At 42.9% G+C, this 16,209-nt stretch overlaps 1 protein-coding gene across 4 annotated transcripts in view; it reads left to right on the top strand.

Annotated features, from left to right (window-relative positions):
* The first annotated feature begins 5,235 nt into the window (after positions 1 to 5,235).
* SLC4A7 (solute carrier family 4 member 7) overlaps positions 5,236 to 16,209 on the top strand; it is a 78,454-nt gene continuing 67,480 nt past the window's right edge. For all 4 annotated transcript variants that reach the window (XM_072327566.1, XM_072327564.1, XM_072327565.1 and 1 more), the window contains exon 1: positions 5,236 to 5,449. In XM_072327566.1, coding sequence (XP_072183667.1) covers positions 5,402 to 5,449 — 48 coding nt within the window. In that variant the 5' untranslated portion in view covers positions 5,236 to 5,401. The remainder of the gene's footprint in view (positions 5,450 to 16,209) is intronic.

The raw sequence follows: 16,209 nt of genomic DNA, 5'->3' as shown, positions 1-16,209 counted from the left end.
CTGCTGGTAAACTGGACATGGTGATGCTGAGTTGATCATCTAAACTAGGAACAAATAAACATATGATTAAGTCTGGAGTTGTACTTCACTGTTTTTCTGTATTAGAGACTGGAATGTCTTACATTTAGATATTGTAAATAAGAAGGAAAAGAGTAGAAATATGTGTATATTTTTTTGTTAAAAATCAGCTGCATATATTTTCTATATGTATAGATATAGAAATGAAAACTTTCCGTAAAGCCTTCTGTTGCTATTGTTGACAAAATCCTTATTTGAATTACTGTTGGATATTTATGAGAAGAGCTAATACTAAAGAGGAATAAAGATACCAAAACAGCTGGACACACAGCAAGTATGTTTGGTAGTTTGATGGAGACCTTTCATATGCTATGTGGAAATGCATTCTAAAATGGCCAGTTCACCAAAGCAAGTAAAACTCCCATTGTCAGAACTCTATAATGATTTCACTATTGTGACACACTTGAAAATGATTAAGCAGCAGATTTTTTTTTCTTCCCCCTCCCCCCCCCCCCCAAATATACACTGAAACTGAAACAAATTTCCCCACACTTAAAGTTGTTCTTGAAAGGTATAATTCCTCAAACACAACAGATTTAAGATGTGTATTTATCTTCATGTGGGAGAACAAAGAAACATAAGGATAATTGATCTTTTAGAGACAAGAGAAAGGAGGAGAGAAAATGAAGGGGAAGTGATTTTATTTCCTAAGAAACCTGCCTTGACTTGCTGTACGCCTTTCAAATCTACTTTACTCATCTAAACCTGTACTGATTGAAGTAAGTGACTGTAAGAATGGTGACATCACTGTTTTGTTTACACCGAAATGTCTTTTGAGGGCATCACAACAGAGATGGTTTAAGGACAGGTATTGATTGTGCTTCATCTTTGGAATTTGGTAATTATGATGGTATACCTCAAACATGCTGCACTTGTCCTCTAGTCTGCTTTTTTTCTTGAGCTTTAGATTATAATCTCCTCAGGCCTGTGATTATTTCCTCATAAGCATTTAAAAACCACATTGAACAATAAATCTCCAGCAAAGATACAAGAATAACTCTGCTCCTTGACCATACTAATATACAATAAATATTTAGTCACAATTTTTGCAGGTTGCTTTTGGTTTTTATTTGATTCTGTTGTCCATATGCCTTCTAAGATGGTATGGTATTCATTTGCACAGTTGCCTAAGTTTTTGTTTGTTATGTTTAGTTACAACACCATTCTTACTGCATTCAGCACTCACATAAGAGAGCTTTAATGAGAGCGCTGAGAGCTTCATTTAATCTTCCATATCACATCCAGTTTTAGACACCTTCAACTCATAATTTTTTTGAGTGTTTAGTTCTTTATGATGCAGATATTCAAAATGCAACATCCTCTAGCTTTTTTTGCAAACGTATTTGCCTTTTCACAGTTTGGACCAGATAAACAGGCACCTGACATAAGGAACGCCCAACTTAGTTGACTATGTAAGAGCAAGTTTCATTTTTGAAACTGTGATGTAGGAAGTACATTGGCAGGGGTCAATCTCAGTTTAAATGACCTTACTTTTAGCTTTCAGTCCTGAGACTTCAGTTTTTCTGCTACATTCCTTTCTCCCTAGACCCTTTTCTTTTTCATTCGGAGCACTTGGCCAAAATGTTACTTCCTACTTTTGTGTCTTTCTTGCCTCCTCCTCCTTAACATTTAGCTTTTATACTTCTAGTTCCCCAGAGAGCAGCATCTTTATCTGCACTGATTTGCTTGGAGCTAGGCTTCTCATCCTGCCCAGGTATTTCTCCTGCTCCTGTGATTCTTTGTGCAGCTATTTGTGTCTGTCTTTGCCCTTATCCCTTTTGTCTGACTTTTGTTACTCCTTTTTCAACGCTCTTTGTCCTAGTGCAGCTGTAGGAACCAGCTGTTTGCACACTGCATCCCTCTCCTCCTCCTACAGTGGTTTCATTTCTTGAATTTGTACTTTTTTTTTCTGCCACCATCAGATGTTCTAACAGGAGCTGACCTCTTATCTTGTTTCCCCTTTAGCGCCGCTCCTCTTTTATTTCCCATTAGTGGTTCCTCAGTCTGAGACATTGTTCTAGCCATGGAAATGATTTTGCCTTTCTAGAGGGAGAAAAGAGACAGGAACTAGGGAATACTGACTCCTACAGCATTTTCTATCTTCATCAACCTTAGGGCTCTTCTTAGGGGTGCCACTGTTGCCAAAACAGTGTCTTGCAATTATCTGCAACAGGTACTTCCCACCATTGTCAGTGTTTTCATTAATGATATTTTATTAGCCTGTGGACACAACCCTGACTAACAGACAAAAACCCTGAGAAGGAGCCTGCGTTGGCAGTGGTCAGGGCTGTCGTAATGGCCCATCAGACGTGGTCTTGTCATCCGGTTCATGAAGTCTGTGGTAAATTCCTTCCAGATGTCATACTTGCCAGAGCAGCTGGTGATGGCCATGAATGGGATGCTAATGTCAGGATGGGAGGAAGGTGCTTGTACCAGCACCTAGCTTCCTTTCAGCCCTGCAGGTGCATGATGGTTGGCAAGAAATGCAACAGCAGGAGTGTAAGGTGTGAAGCTGATGCTGATGGCTCTGCCCTAAGGAGACAGGTGGTTTCCTAATCAGAGATTTGGCTTATCCAAAATCTTCTGCCTCTTCCATTACATGTCCAAGAATGTATGTGGGGGTGGTGGGAGGGAAAGGAGGAAGAGGAGTGGAGGAAAATCATCACTGTGACACTTTCGGTGGAGAGGGTATGTCAAATTTAAATACTGAGAATTCTCTTCCAGTGGCATTCTGGCCCTGTGCAGCTCCTTTTGAACATCATCCAGTGTGTCAGTAACAGTTGCACTTACATGCATAAAGCTGATTTCTTTCTATTTCAATTGTGGGTTTGCTTTTGTTTTTGGAAAATGCAGGTTTTGGTCATAGCCAAGTTCTAGTCACCTTCAGGTGAATAGAAGCATCACTTTCTTTTCACTCGGGCAGCATGGTGTGGAGATGCCAGGTTGGCCTTTTCTGCTATAGTTATATGTACAGTGACCTGATGGAATGCAGTGAGCAAACAAGTTTTTCAGCTCAGCAAATGACTGAAGAGGGTGTTCACCTGGAGATGCTGTTCTCAGTACTGAGTGCCAAAGGAAGTACGGTGAATGAATGCTGTTTTTTTTTGTTCTGCACCTTGTTCTGTTTTTTGGGTATTCTCTGATCCTGTGGAGAAGAGTGCCAGAGCACCTGTTCTCTGCCAGAGGTAAAAACCCTCTTAACAGATCAAGAGGAAAGGAGCATCCTCTAATGCCAAAACCTAACTGACATCCATGCCAATAGACTCCTTTTGGATGGACTAAACATTCTGACTCTGGCTGAGTTTTTCAGAATCCGTTTTCTGCACCCTGAGGAGATTCATCAAATACTGCAGTTTGCTACACTATGGAAGTCCTTACTTTATTACTGTTCTCTGGGATCATCCCCCAGCAAACCAAGTATTTCTGTGCTCGTGAAGGTGGCTTGTATCAAAGAAGGACCTCTGTTATTTATCTCCCAAGACACCGATGATTGGGCTGACTTGTGGGGTTAGAGTTTATCCTCATTACACCCATGGTTTTTGGTGCAGGATCATTTTCAACAGTCTGAGCTGGAACACTGCCAGTCCACCTGTAACTGGACGAGGAAAGGACAGAATGGGTCACAGTTACACTGAAGGTGTGCTATGGCACTTCATAGCATGGTCGGTGGTTGAGCAAAGTGCTTTACTTTTCTCTCTTGTGCTGTCTGAACTCTCTGAGTTCAAACTCAGCTGAGGCAATAACCAGGCCACAATCTTGCCTTGAGAAGACTGAATAGCATGCTAAGATTGCTGCCTGTTCAATCAGCTCTACACAGCTTGCCTTCATTTATCTCATCTGCACAACTGGGCAGGTATAGCTGCCGGTAATTATATGTTCCTCAAACTACAGGTTATGATGACCCGATATAGACCCATGCCAAGTCATTCATCAGAAAGCTTCCTCCAAGTTGTCTGAGTTGGGAGTTCCATCCTCATGCCAGAAGTCCTCCTTTGCCATCCAGCAGTGTGGGCCTGCTGCTCCTTCCAGGCCATCCAGAGGAACCACCAGCTGTTTTATCTCAGGCTGATCCCTACCAGCACGTTTCTGAGAAGCACTGAGAAGTGCTGCTGGTGTTCATGCTCAGGGCCATGTGCTCAGCTGTGGCTGACCTCCAAAGTGTGTGGCCCTTGAGGTTGTGCAATGCCTTGTGCTAGTGGCCAGCAGAAGCCTGGTGTGCCTTCACAGCCAGCCCCCGCGGGGCCTCCTTTTATAGTGCTCTCAGTCTGGCGTGGCGTTTGCTGATGTGGGCATTCCGTCCATTTGCTGTTTCTGAAGCTCTTGGTATGACCAGCAGCTCTTGGAGCTCCATCTGAGGGGGACTGTGTGAGACACAGGCTGTCTTCCCCTTGCTGTGATCTGCCTTGACCCTGTGTCACCTGTGTCAGCCTGCTGTCTGTCACGCTGCATCCCCCCAATGACAGTGTGATCTCCGTGCCTCTCAGCAATCCACTCGGAGTTCAGCGCTTTCAGAGGACAAGTTGGGACCAGGCCTGCATGAAAGGATGGTTCTTCTCCCCTATGTGCGTTAAGTCCAGCACCAGCTGGTTTAGAACTGAGGGCATTAGAGGAGGGCGTCATCTTACTGAGGCAGCAAGGTGGAAGTTGTTCCTCTGAGGCAAGTGTAACCAGCTCTTCTTTATTGACTCAAGTCTCTACAGAGACAGCCGCAAGCACGTCCCTGGCACTAACACCGGTATCAAACCTTCAGAATGAAAGACTGCTGGAATATTTGGACAAGGGGAAGCAGTACCGTTTTTGGAAGTGACTAAATGATCTCGGCTACATTTTAAAAAAAGAAGAATTAGAAAAAAAGAACAGGCAGATTAAGCTCGAGGCAAACACATGGAGTGGAAAACGTCAGCTGTACCGGTAACACGCCCCGAGGCACGCCGGACAGCCCCGAGGCGGCACCGCGACGGCCACGCGGCCGCTGGCAGGGCGCCGCTCCGCTCCGCACCGCCCCCTCGCCCCGCCGCGCCCCGCTCCGCCCGGCCTCGCCCGGGCCGCAGCGCGCAGCCAGCCCCCGGGGGGCCACGGCGGGCGGGGGCGCCTTCGCGCGAGGCGCTGCTCTCCCTGCCATTGGCTGGCGGCGCCGCCGGCCGCGCGGGGGGAGGGGGCGCGGCGAGGCGGCCTGGGCTCGGCCCCCGGCGCGGCGGAGCAGTCACGGCCGCCCCGTCCCGAGGGTAGCGACGCCGCGTGCCTCCGCCCGGCAGGCAGTAGCGCCGGCTCCCGCCCGCCTTCCGCTTCTCGTCCCGCTGCCGGCGAGCTCGGCGGGGCCGCGATGGAAGAGGAGCGGGCTGGCGAGCAGATGAGACCGTTGCTCACCACGGTAACGTTGGGGGGGGGGGAGCGGGGGAGCGGGGGCGCGCACAAAGGGCCGCCGCGGGGCCGCGCGGAGTCGGGGGCCGCGGGCAAGAGGAGGGGGCGGCGGAGACCCGTCGTCTGCTTCCCGCCCCTCGGCGGGGGAAGGCGGAAGCGGCGCCGCCGGTATCGGGCGTTCGGGACGCCCCCGGCCGCGGGGCGGGGGGCCGCAGGTGTGCCGCTCGCCGGCCTCGTGCGCGGCGCCCTCCGCACCGCATCCCCTCCCGGGGCAGCGGCAGCCTTTGTTCCGCCGCGAGCGGCCCGGCCCCGTCCCCCGGCCTTTGTGAGGCGCCCGCCGGGCTCGTGTCTCGCTCCTGCCGCCGGTGTTCCTGTCTGCGGGGTGCCCCTCCGCGTGCTGCGGGGCCGGGCCGGGCGCCATCCCGGCGGGGCGTGGGCCTGGGGGGCTCGCGGGGGCGGAAAGCGAAGCAGACATTTGTTGCCTTACTTCCTGTGCTACTGAAAAATACATGTGGTTCCCCAGTTGTAATTTCCCCTCCCTTCGGATGACTCAAGGTCTGGATTTTGTTAATGAGCCTCTATGCCTTTGCTTTGATATCCTCTTGGAGGCCCTTTCCAAAAAGGTGTTGCACAGCAGCGGCTTTTTGGTGCCTGAAGAGGACGGATGTGAGTTCAGTGACACAAAGAAGGCAGTGACGGACAGAGAAATAGCATACGGGACTGGCCAGTTTTCATCTGCCCACTGCTCTTCAAGGAGAGAATTGAGTCACGTTTGACAAAACCGGCACTCAAATGAAGTGCTGCCTTCCTGTGACATCAGTGTACTCGATGCCTTTCCTTTGTTGTAACGCAGCTCTGGGAACTCCATCTCGCAAAGGTCCAGGGTGTGCATCTTCTCTGTGTTCTTCTCAGCTTTGTGTGATGGCTTCAGAAATCAAAGTAATTTCATGTCTCTTAACACTTCTGTAAATCTATTCTGCATCGTTGCTTCGTTGTCTTGTTGTTGCTGCTGCCAGAATAGCATATTCCAAATTTATGGCCACTTGTTTGGGGTAAATCCACAGTGAAAGCAAACAGCTGGTGCCTTTAACCATGTTAAAGCTACCTTGCCTCTCTATAGGAGGTACTTCTCAGCTGGCGGTAGAACACTCCTGTCCAGTAGGGAGATATGAGGCTGCATGGAGCCAATTGCAAAGCCTTGGGGCTTCCAGTGCATGAGATTAATGTGAGGGATGCTAATAGTTACCCTCAGGTGAATCCTAATGAAAAGAGGATTACAGACTTCATGAAAGTCAATGTGCCCCAGCACATCTTTGTCAGGCCCTGCAGGAGTCACTTAGGCTCTGTTGTACCAGAAATTAAGGAGGAGCTTTCGGGTCAGCCACATGAGCTGCTGTTCTATGGCAGTTGCTTTTCATGTAGAACATGGGAACTGAGGTATTCGGAGGAGTGGTCCAGGATGGTTTCTGTGCGTCAGCAGAAATTAGGCAGAAGCTGCTGTGGGTGCAGAGGGGTAGTTGGGTGGTGACTGCAATTGAGACTGAGTGAAATGTTCAGAAAGGTGGTGAGAGGAGGACGGAGAGATTGGTAAGAGGTAGGAAAAAAAGGAATTTCTAGGGATGACTGATGGAGCTTGTGGCTTAAAGAAAGAACAGGACACACGCTGATCTTTTAGCAGTTACCTAGTATAGTAACACAGGACTTGTGATCTTTCTGTATGAGAAGTAATATCATATAGAATCACAAAAGTTGGAAAGGGCCTCTAAGAGCATCTATTCCAATTGTCAACCCATCATTACCATGCACACTAAACCATGTCCCTAGTACGTTCTTGGGAGCTTTAGTGTAACACTACTGAATCCCAAATATGAGTGCTTTTGACAGTACAGCTTAGTTTTCTAATCCTGTGCCTCTATTACTGCTGCTAGCAGAGCTTGCTGAAACTGCTCACACGTGCAAGGCTTTGTAAGGAATAAACATCTCTGAAAGGTGACAGAAACTCTATAGGAAGTGTGAATCAAGTGCTGGGTCTTAGAAATGCGGAAGTGCAATCAAACAAGTTGTTCCTTCTGTTTCTTTCCTCTTCTACTTTTTGATAATGGTTAGATAAAAGACAACTTTAGTGTTTCTTGGCTGGAGGAGCACCTCTGTCAATTGGCCCCCATCCCTCCCATGGGACTTTTTTAATCATCAGCATAAAACACCTTTTAACCTCACTTATTTTATGTTACGTACTTTTAACCTCCCTTATGTTTATGTCCATACCTAAAGATGAGAATCACCATGTCCCGAGGGTAGCATGATATTGGTACTTTGAGGAGATGGCATAGTGGCAATGTGTATACAAGAGGTGGAGGCAAAACAAATTGCTGCTGTAGTTACTATGACCAAAGAGAAACTGATGGTCAGAATATCTGGTAGGAATAGGGAATAAAATAGGAAAAAGATAAGCAAATTAATAAATCCAACGTTCTTTCATGCTTTACATACGGTAAGCTGCTCTGCTCCCCTCTGTTCATTGTTACTAGAAAAGGCTTACTGAAGGGCAATAAGATATGAAATAGGTCTTAGATGAGAACTGACTGAACAGGCTAGGGCTTGTCAGTCTTGTAGAGATAACTTGGAGATGGGACAGTGGTATGTTGAGGTGTTATAAAGTTACTGTGGAGAAGGCAGATGGAGGGGGAAGAGAGGCATGCAGTGTTAAATGAAGCCAACGGGAGCTTGGTTCAGAGCAAACAAAAGGAGGTGGTTCTTCACACAGCATAGAGATTTTACAAGTAAGCTTTCTATGTGATTTGTATACAAGATTTTGTGGACTGTAGGGCAGGCTAAAAGTAAAAAATGTGGGAACTTTGTTTTGCTCAAGTGTTTGATTGTGACCCCCTTAGGATATGTGTGATGCACTAAGTGGTAGACCATGCATGGCAAATTGGTTTTGATCACTAGTCTACTGTATATTATGATAAAACTGAAAGTGTCTCCTGTTGGAGAAGAAGCTTTTCTTTCTGGCTTTCCATGACATGATGGCATGACATAATGTGATCTGTTGGATAGTGCTGAAGATAGCTTTCACATTCCTTTGCTTTTCCTGAAGTGACTACATAATTGGCTACTATCTTTACTTCTCAGCAGCTCTATACGTGTATTATCAGGTGGGTTTAGACTTTGCCGTTCACGACTGATCATGTTTCAATGGCAGCTTCAGGCTTTCAGTTTAGGCTTCACTTGAACACTTAGGAGATACAGCTCACTTCACCAATATAATCACCGCAGTAGAGTCTGTCCAACACCAGGTGTTTGCTGGCAGCTGGATTGGAGTACGTAGCTTTGGAACTAAGCTTAGGTACAGTTAATACGTTTCAGATAGCCCAGTAACTTTGTCTTACTGGGTAGTAGTTGAAACAGTTCCTTTTGAAAAGTGTTCAAAGTTTCAGTTTCCATAGGTGCTTCTTTATGCGTAAGAACATACCACCTGTACAGTAAAACAAACTTTGATGGGATTGACTGCTTCATATCTTTACACGTGTTCTGTATGACTGTTTTACAAATGAGCTGCTGCAGAAGTTTTCTCTTGTTGTGATTGCTAGTCTTCCCGTTTGACATGCGGCTTTTGTGCTGGTAAGTCAAATGACATGTCTCTGGAGAATATTATGCTGGTAGATTTACATTTATTTTTTTTTTCATATTAACACAGCTGGAGATGGTGCTTTCTCTTTATGGCTAGACGAGGGTAACTGAGGGCATGTCTGTGCTGCATAACTGAGCACAGTGTGGGAATCTCTCCTCCCCCCAGTCTGTGGCATCTGGTTGAACACATGCTCTCCAGGAGTTAAACCAGTACTATTACACTGATGTGGTGATGTCCCTGCTAAATAACCCTGGCCAGAGGGAGTGTTGCTGGCCTGGTGACCTTCCTGACTTGGGGTCTCTGGCTTTGATAGGCAGACTGCTTTTCTGTATTATGTTTGGATGTTCTAGGTTTGGTTAAGGTGTGTACCTTGGACAGCTTGCACCATATGGGCCTGTAGGCAATGCTTGTGATTGCTTCTGGGTTAGGAGTGCTGTAGGCTGCTATTACCAATATATGCTGTCAGCCTTTTTGTGTTCTTAGAAAGTTACCTATGGCTGCCCCAGACTTGAGAGCGTTCATTAGGCTTAATTGCTGTACATTTAATTTGTTGTTGAAGATGAGCTGTGGAGTAGAGTAAGTGTAATATCCACAGGATTGAGACATTGTCTTGGGTTTGGTATAGCATATTCTGAAATGGTAAAGTTTAGGAATGTCTACATTTCACAGTATTTATTAAAGTTAAGGTAGTTGACTAGCTAATATTTTGAAATATTAATGTGAATGAATAGGGAGCTTCAAATAAAGGTTCTATAAATCAGCGGGTTGAGAAGTGCACCACCCTTTATATCAGTAGATGTCTGAATGCAAAGATGAGTATTGATTCTTTGACTCAATTCACAGTTAGTGGGAGGTGGAATGATTAAAATACTAGTTTTAAATAGCTCAGCATTTGCATTTAAAACAACAACAACAAAAAAAAATCAATCCTGGTATCTTAGAATCTCTTTTTTGTTACTGGCAGTAAACATCAATTACGCAAGCATCCAAATCTACCTTGTCAGCATATCTCAATGGTTATTAGAAGGGATTATCTGTTCAAGAGTCTGTGTTAGTGTTTGGCACCCTCTGAGTTTGTGTTTCATAGGCAATTAAAATTTGCTGCAGTTTCTGGGGCAAAAGAAATGTGTATTTTAACCACTAGATGGAGCCATTTCATTTGCATTTCAACATGCTTACTTATATATGCTAAAAAAACTGTATATATATATATATATATATATATTTTTAAGTCTCCTGAGTCATTTTGTATTTTAAGGGTGTGTAAAAGAGGGTGAATGTTTGTGCTCTGTGAGTATTACATTTATCTTTGTAAATTACCCACTCTAACGGGTAGAGCCCTATAGCTTTTGTACACCTTGTGATACCTGAAATAACATTTCAGAATATTGATCCATATTATTGTATCTCTCAGGCTGGATGCTTTTGTGACTTCTGAGCAGGGAGGGCAGCTAGAACTGAGATATTGTTTTTCCTACTCCAGTGCTTTAACTAAACTGACTCAAAACCATGCAGTAGATTGGTTGTCCTATTTGGATATATTGGCACAAGTTGTCTTACTCATTTCGGCAGTGATAGAGTGCTCCATAACATTAAAAACAAAACCTTGGTTTATTAGTTCTAGCAAGTCTCTTTTAAACAGAAACATTTCAAATGTTGTATTTGTTGCCTTGCCTCCTATCTTCTTTCAGCAACCACTTCTCTAAAACATATGGTTTTCTTAGGGTTTGACTCTTTGACCCTGTTGGTGAAGTAACCTGTGTCTAAACTGCATTTATATTTAGCAGTGTTACCTGATAGGCCTTCAGTTTCCCCAGCTCTTTCAAGTCTTCTGTTCTGAATGCTCTTCTTGGTGAATGCCATCACATCTTGAGATGGTATTATTAATATATTAGTAAGACTAGAGCCTTATTAACACTTTTCATTTCGAATTCTCTTATTATATGGTATTTTGTGAGGTATAGGTATGTCTTTTTTTCTTTTTTTTCCCCAGAATTCCTACTGTGAGGGATTTTGAAATTTCTTCTAACTCAGTGTTGGTGATTTTGTGCTTTTTATTCCATCTTGTTGAAAATTGGAATTTTCAACAAAGGACGTAGAACAAGTACTAGTGTTTTTCATAAGCTGTAGTATTGAAAGGCACCTTGTCTTGTCTTATTGGCAGTATGAGTAAGACCAATACCAAAATGTTTCTAAACTTCAAAACAGGCTTGAAGGCTTTTATTAGTGAAAGAGAGTCTAAAGTAGAAGTTTCCAGTCATCAAACCATTGCACTGCTTTAACAGATTTCCTGGTATTTGCCTCTGAATAGAGTGGAGAATGCTGTGGGTACGGTATGCAGACAGATACTGAAGAGCGGATGTGGGATTTACCTATGGAACTGTTTCTCTTGTGATTCTGCTGTCTGATGTATATTGGATTTCTGCTGTTTGACCTGCTACTGCTACTTCCCTCTGGTATAGCTGTAATACTGGAGTTCTATATATGTAGGATTTGTGCTTTAAGGCAGGGAGAACTGGAGACTTGCCTGAGAACTTGACTGAATGATTTAATTTTTTTCCCTATCATCATTTTTCACCATGAGAACACATGTACACTGAAAGCACGTGTATAGGCAGTGTGTTTTGGAAGGCTATGCTTCCTTAACGTGAAAAGTAGAGATTCTTTTTTTTTCCTAGTCATTTATGTGCTGGGCGGATTCTTTTGTATTTTCCATGACTAATGTCTACTAAAAACAGTGAGGAGTAAGACTGTCAAGTGGTTGTAAATACTTGAGTTACGGTAAAGATAATGCTGGAAGTTTTGCCATTATAGAGGAAGCTGAGATTTTGTTTCAACAAAAGTACCACTTCTCAATACTACAACTGTTTCATTAGCAGAGTAGAGTTATCATGTGATGTGAGAATCTCTAATCATGCTGTCTTGGTGGTCTATGTCTGTTATCAAAGAATAGAAAGAAGTTAAAGTAAACTTGTATTAGAGAGAAATTTCAGTGGAATCTCATTTGGTGTCCATTTCTGGAGCGGGACAACTTTCCAAACCAAAATTTCTGTTGCCTTTGGAAGACCTTCAGGCTGTTGTGTTCTGGATCTCAAAAGTTATACTAAGCTGAAGCACATGTGATTTTTTTTTTTTTTTTTCCTTCTTTTTTCTTCTTTCACACAAGGTTATGAGGGAGTGAGTATAGCTGATAAATGGTGTTTATTGCTAACTAATCAGACTCACTTGACATTTGGAAGCTCCAAGTCTTCAGACATTCTTTTATCTTTGTAAGAAAAGGATGTACTGCAGATGCTAATGGCCATAAAACCTTCCTGTATAGACTAATTTTCTGCTTCTGTTCTATAGCTTCTGTTTAAAAATTAGATTCCTTACTGCCTTCCACATCTGTTGCTTCAACTAGTTTCAACTTCTAAATAACTACTAGTTTCAGCTCTGCTTTGGCTTGTTTAATTCTACTCCTGCACATCTGGGTGTCTGTGTTATTCCTCCTGTCTGTTTCCACCTTTCATACTCTATTTTCACATTTGGACTCTGTCATAAGTTGCCCTTTCTTGCAATGCTGTCCCATTTTCAGGCCCACATAACTTCCTGCAGGTTGAATTCTGTTCTCCTGTTCATTATCTTCCCAACCTGGCTTTCTTCAGAGCCTGCATCCGTTGTTGCACTCCAACCATGTTAGCTGTTCCAGTGTTACTCTGTAATTCCAGTGAGGCTCTAACTCTGACTTGTAAGTCTGCCTATTACTTCCCATTCTTTGTGCATTTGTGTGCAAGCACTTGAGATGGGCCTTCAGGTATGCATCCATCACAAAGTGAACGAGTGCCTTTTCTGTTAGGGATTCTCCATGTCTTCACTGAAGTCTGACAACTTTTCTCTACCAAGCTCTATTTACAGGATAGGTGGCAAAGATGCTCTTGCCCCACTTCATCAGGTGGATCCTTGATCCTGAAAAGAAGCTGGCCATAGAAATGAAAGCTCTGTTGGAAATACCATGTGGATGCATGTAGTATACCCTGAGCCTTCTGCTTCTCACTGGAAGGACTGAAAATGCCACCTGGGGCTTTTCTCCCTTGCCTGGGGAGTGTGCTATTTATGCTAGATTCGCTCAACAATAATTATTTGTTTTTTTTGGAGGTATTGCTGGTGACTACATGGGTAAGTAGCAAAGGATGGTATTTTGAGGGCTGGATGAGCCTTGACAATCTTTCCAAAACATTTTAGATCCCAACATCCAGCAAGAAGCAGACCTGCAAGGACTTGCTGTTGATCTTTAACTGTGTGTGCATGGTGTCATCCCATCCTGCAGTTACTTCATCTCCCACAGATGAGGCTGCTGCTATACCAGCCCCTGGGGAGGAGCACCTGCTGCTCCTGGCAGTGCAGCATCTGGACAGTGACGTTCTAAGAGGAATGTTTTCTGTGAGGAATGGTTGCTCCAGCTTATTATAGGGATTTTGCCAGCCAGCAAGTTTTAGGCCACTTGGTATCTATGCCACGTGGACTGCTTTGACATCTGATAGCTACCTCTGTTAGTAAATAAATAAATAAATATTTTTTAATGGGCTCATTGAGGGACAACCCAAGGAAACTTCTTTTTTTTTTTTTTCCCCCAGGTCACGTATTTATAGTGATATACATTTATTTGCCTTACCTTGAATTATTTAATGAGGTATTTGTTAAATGCTGTCACATAGGGGGAAGAGAATTTTTGCTCTTCTCCTCTGTAATGTCTGTAGCTCTAATTTGTCACAGGTGGAAACTTCAGTACTGCTTCCATCTCTAGAAAGAATGCTTAAAATAAGGATGTCCTTTTTAGATACATCATCTTCTTGCTGTGTTGGTTGCAAGTGTAGCTTGCTTCACTTAACACCTCAAGCTCTTTGGACAACTGTATATACAATCTGTTAGATTACTATGTTGTTCCTGTTTGTAGTTTCTACAGGATGCGGTGGAATAAAATCGGGTCACAATCATTTCAGTCCTCAAATAAGAAATATTTTGGTTTTTACACTGTGTCAAACAAGGAAATTTCAGACCTGGGTTCAGTTGTTTAAATAGGAGTGTAGCACTAAACATCTGTTTATGCTCATACAACCTTTGGAGGTTTTATTTTTGCACAGATTCTTATAGCTGTAATAATATCTGCTCAGAATTACCTACTTGCAGTCTTACTGGTCATCCAGGAGAGCTGTGGTTGCTGATGGTTGTTGCAGGTGTTGTTGGGGCAATCACTTCCAGGCTTCAGCCTTCCTAGTTGAAAACTTAGGAAGCTTGAAGTCTGTGGAGTTTACAAACCTTGAAAAACAAAGTAAGGGAAGCATAATTAAGAATAATTAAGAATGAAGTAGGAAGTAATGTGAATTTGTGGAACTGAAAGTGGTGTTGTGAAATCAGGTGAAAGCTGTTCTGTATACCCGACTTCTTAAGCAGCTGTGACATTAACCCTGTGAGGTTAAGGGCAGTTTGAGGCATTTCAGGAGCTTGAGTTTCTCCATTGTGAGCCTGAATGCAAACAAACAAAAACAAAACAAAACCACTCCTGGTTTCCTGCAGGATCCAGGTCTACTATGACCACTGATTTTTCTTTCTTGGTTATGTCTTCCATATAGATTCTGTAGCAGTCAGTCTTGCTTCCATTACAGTTGAAAAGATACTGCTACTTTTAATTCTGATGTGTGTTTTGCCAGTGTATTATGTAGCTACATTGAAACTCCAATCTCTATGATCCTGGGTATTTGCTTCACTTGGACACAACTGTAGCTTCTGAGAGATGTTGTCCTTCCCCTACTAATCTGCCAGGCTCTGGTTTTCAGGTGTATTCTCTCAGAGGTTTCTTTTTTGTCTTTTCAGAGAGGTGGTGTGTGTTTGCTTTGAGACTCAGATGGTTTGTCTTTATGTAATCTCCAAAGCCTATTAAAATAAGCTTAAAAAGAGCAGTGGGATTTTTTATTTTTTATTTTTTATTTATTTTTTGTTAATATGAAGATGATGAATATGTTCATGATAGAAGAAAGCTGTTGGACCAGAAGGTTACAAATTACCTTCTCAGTGCTGCTCTGGAACAAATCAAGAGTATATTACACATTTGTGGGTTCTTTGACTGATTCGTGAATTCAAAGGGCTGTTTGCACATTCTTTAATTAGCTTGTTGAACAATAAGGTGGGATTATTATTTAGGCTATAACTAGATTTATTACTTCTTTGTTTCTTAAAAAAAAAAAAAAAAAAAAAAAAAAAAAAGACTTAAAGATTATCCTTAAACTGTTTGTTTTAGGGATAGTGTGTTTGGCATGTTTTTTTTTTCCTCTTTGGCTTGTACCTCGCTATTGTGAGGATATACTACTGTGAGTGTGTTTATTTTGAGTGTAAGCATACGCGTCTCTTTAACACGTCAAACATACTTCAAGACAGACCTAGTGTACGAAAAAGGAAGTGAGAAACTTTGTAGTGAATAGCCGCAGTTGGCGTTGCTGTTGATGGTAAATTTCTTCGTTTTCTGTTTGTCAAATAACTACACTTCACCAGCCGTGCATTTTAAAACTGTTTATATGAAAACAAACAGATAGCATCAGATGATTGTTATGACTCACTTAAGGAAGTGATAAAACACAAGAGCAGCAGCAGTCTTTTCCTTTTTCAACTTGATTTTATTAACATTTCTGGGCTTGCCTGCCATTGTCAGTTACCAACAAGGAATTTAAGCGGATGTACATTTTTGTCATTAATATTTGCTTGATTTGCAAATAGTTATATGGTGATAGGGTACAGGGACATTTTTCAGCTTAAATTAAGTGTTCATAAGAATTGCTGGAAAGCTACATTGTAAATACAAGGAAAATTATTAAAACTGAAGAATCAGTTTATTCAAAAATTGAGAGTTACTAGGGTGAGCATTAATTCAAACTATGTGAAATTACAGATTCAGGTGTTCAGAACAGTGGACCCAAAAGAATTGAAGTAAACATCTGATCTCGAAGAAAAAGAGCAAATTAAATATTGGCAGAATTCTAGCTTCAACTATTTATTTATTTATTTATTTTATGGGATAACAGCATGCCCAAGTGACTCTCAACCATTTGTTTGGCATGCTTAAATGTACTTAAATCAGGGATCCATTTACAGACAATTAAATTTCA

This window comes from Excalfactoria chinensis, chromosome 2, assembly GCF_039878825.1.
Source record: "Excalfactoria chinensis isolate bCotChi1 chromosome 2, bCotChi1.hap2, whole genome shotgun sequence".
NCBI lineage: Eukaryota > Metazoa > Chordata > Aves > Galliformes > Phasianidae > Excalfactoria > Excalfactoria chinensis.
The sequence above is the reverse complement of the archived record's forward strand: the minus strand, read 5'-3'. Positions and strand labels throughout refer to the sequence as shown.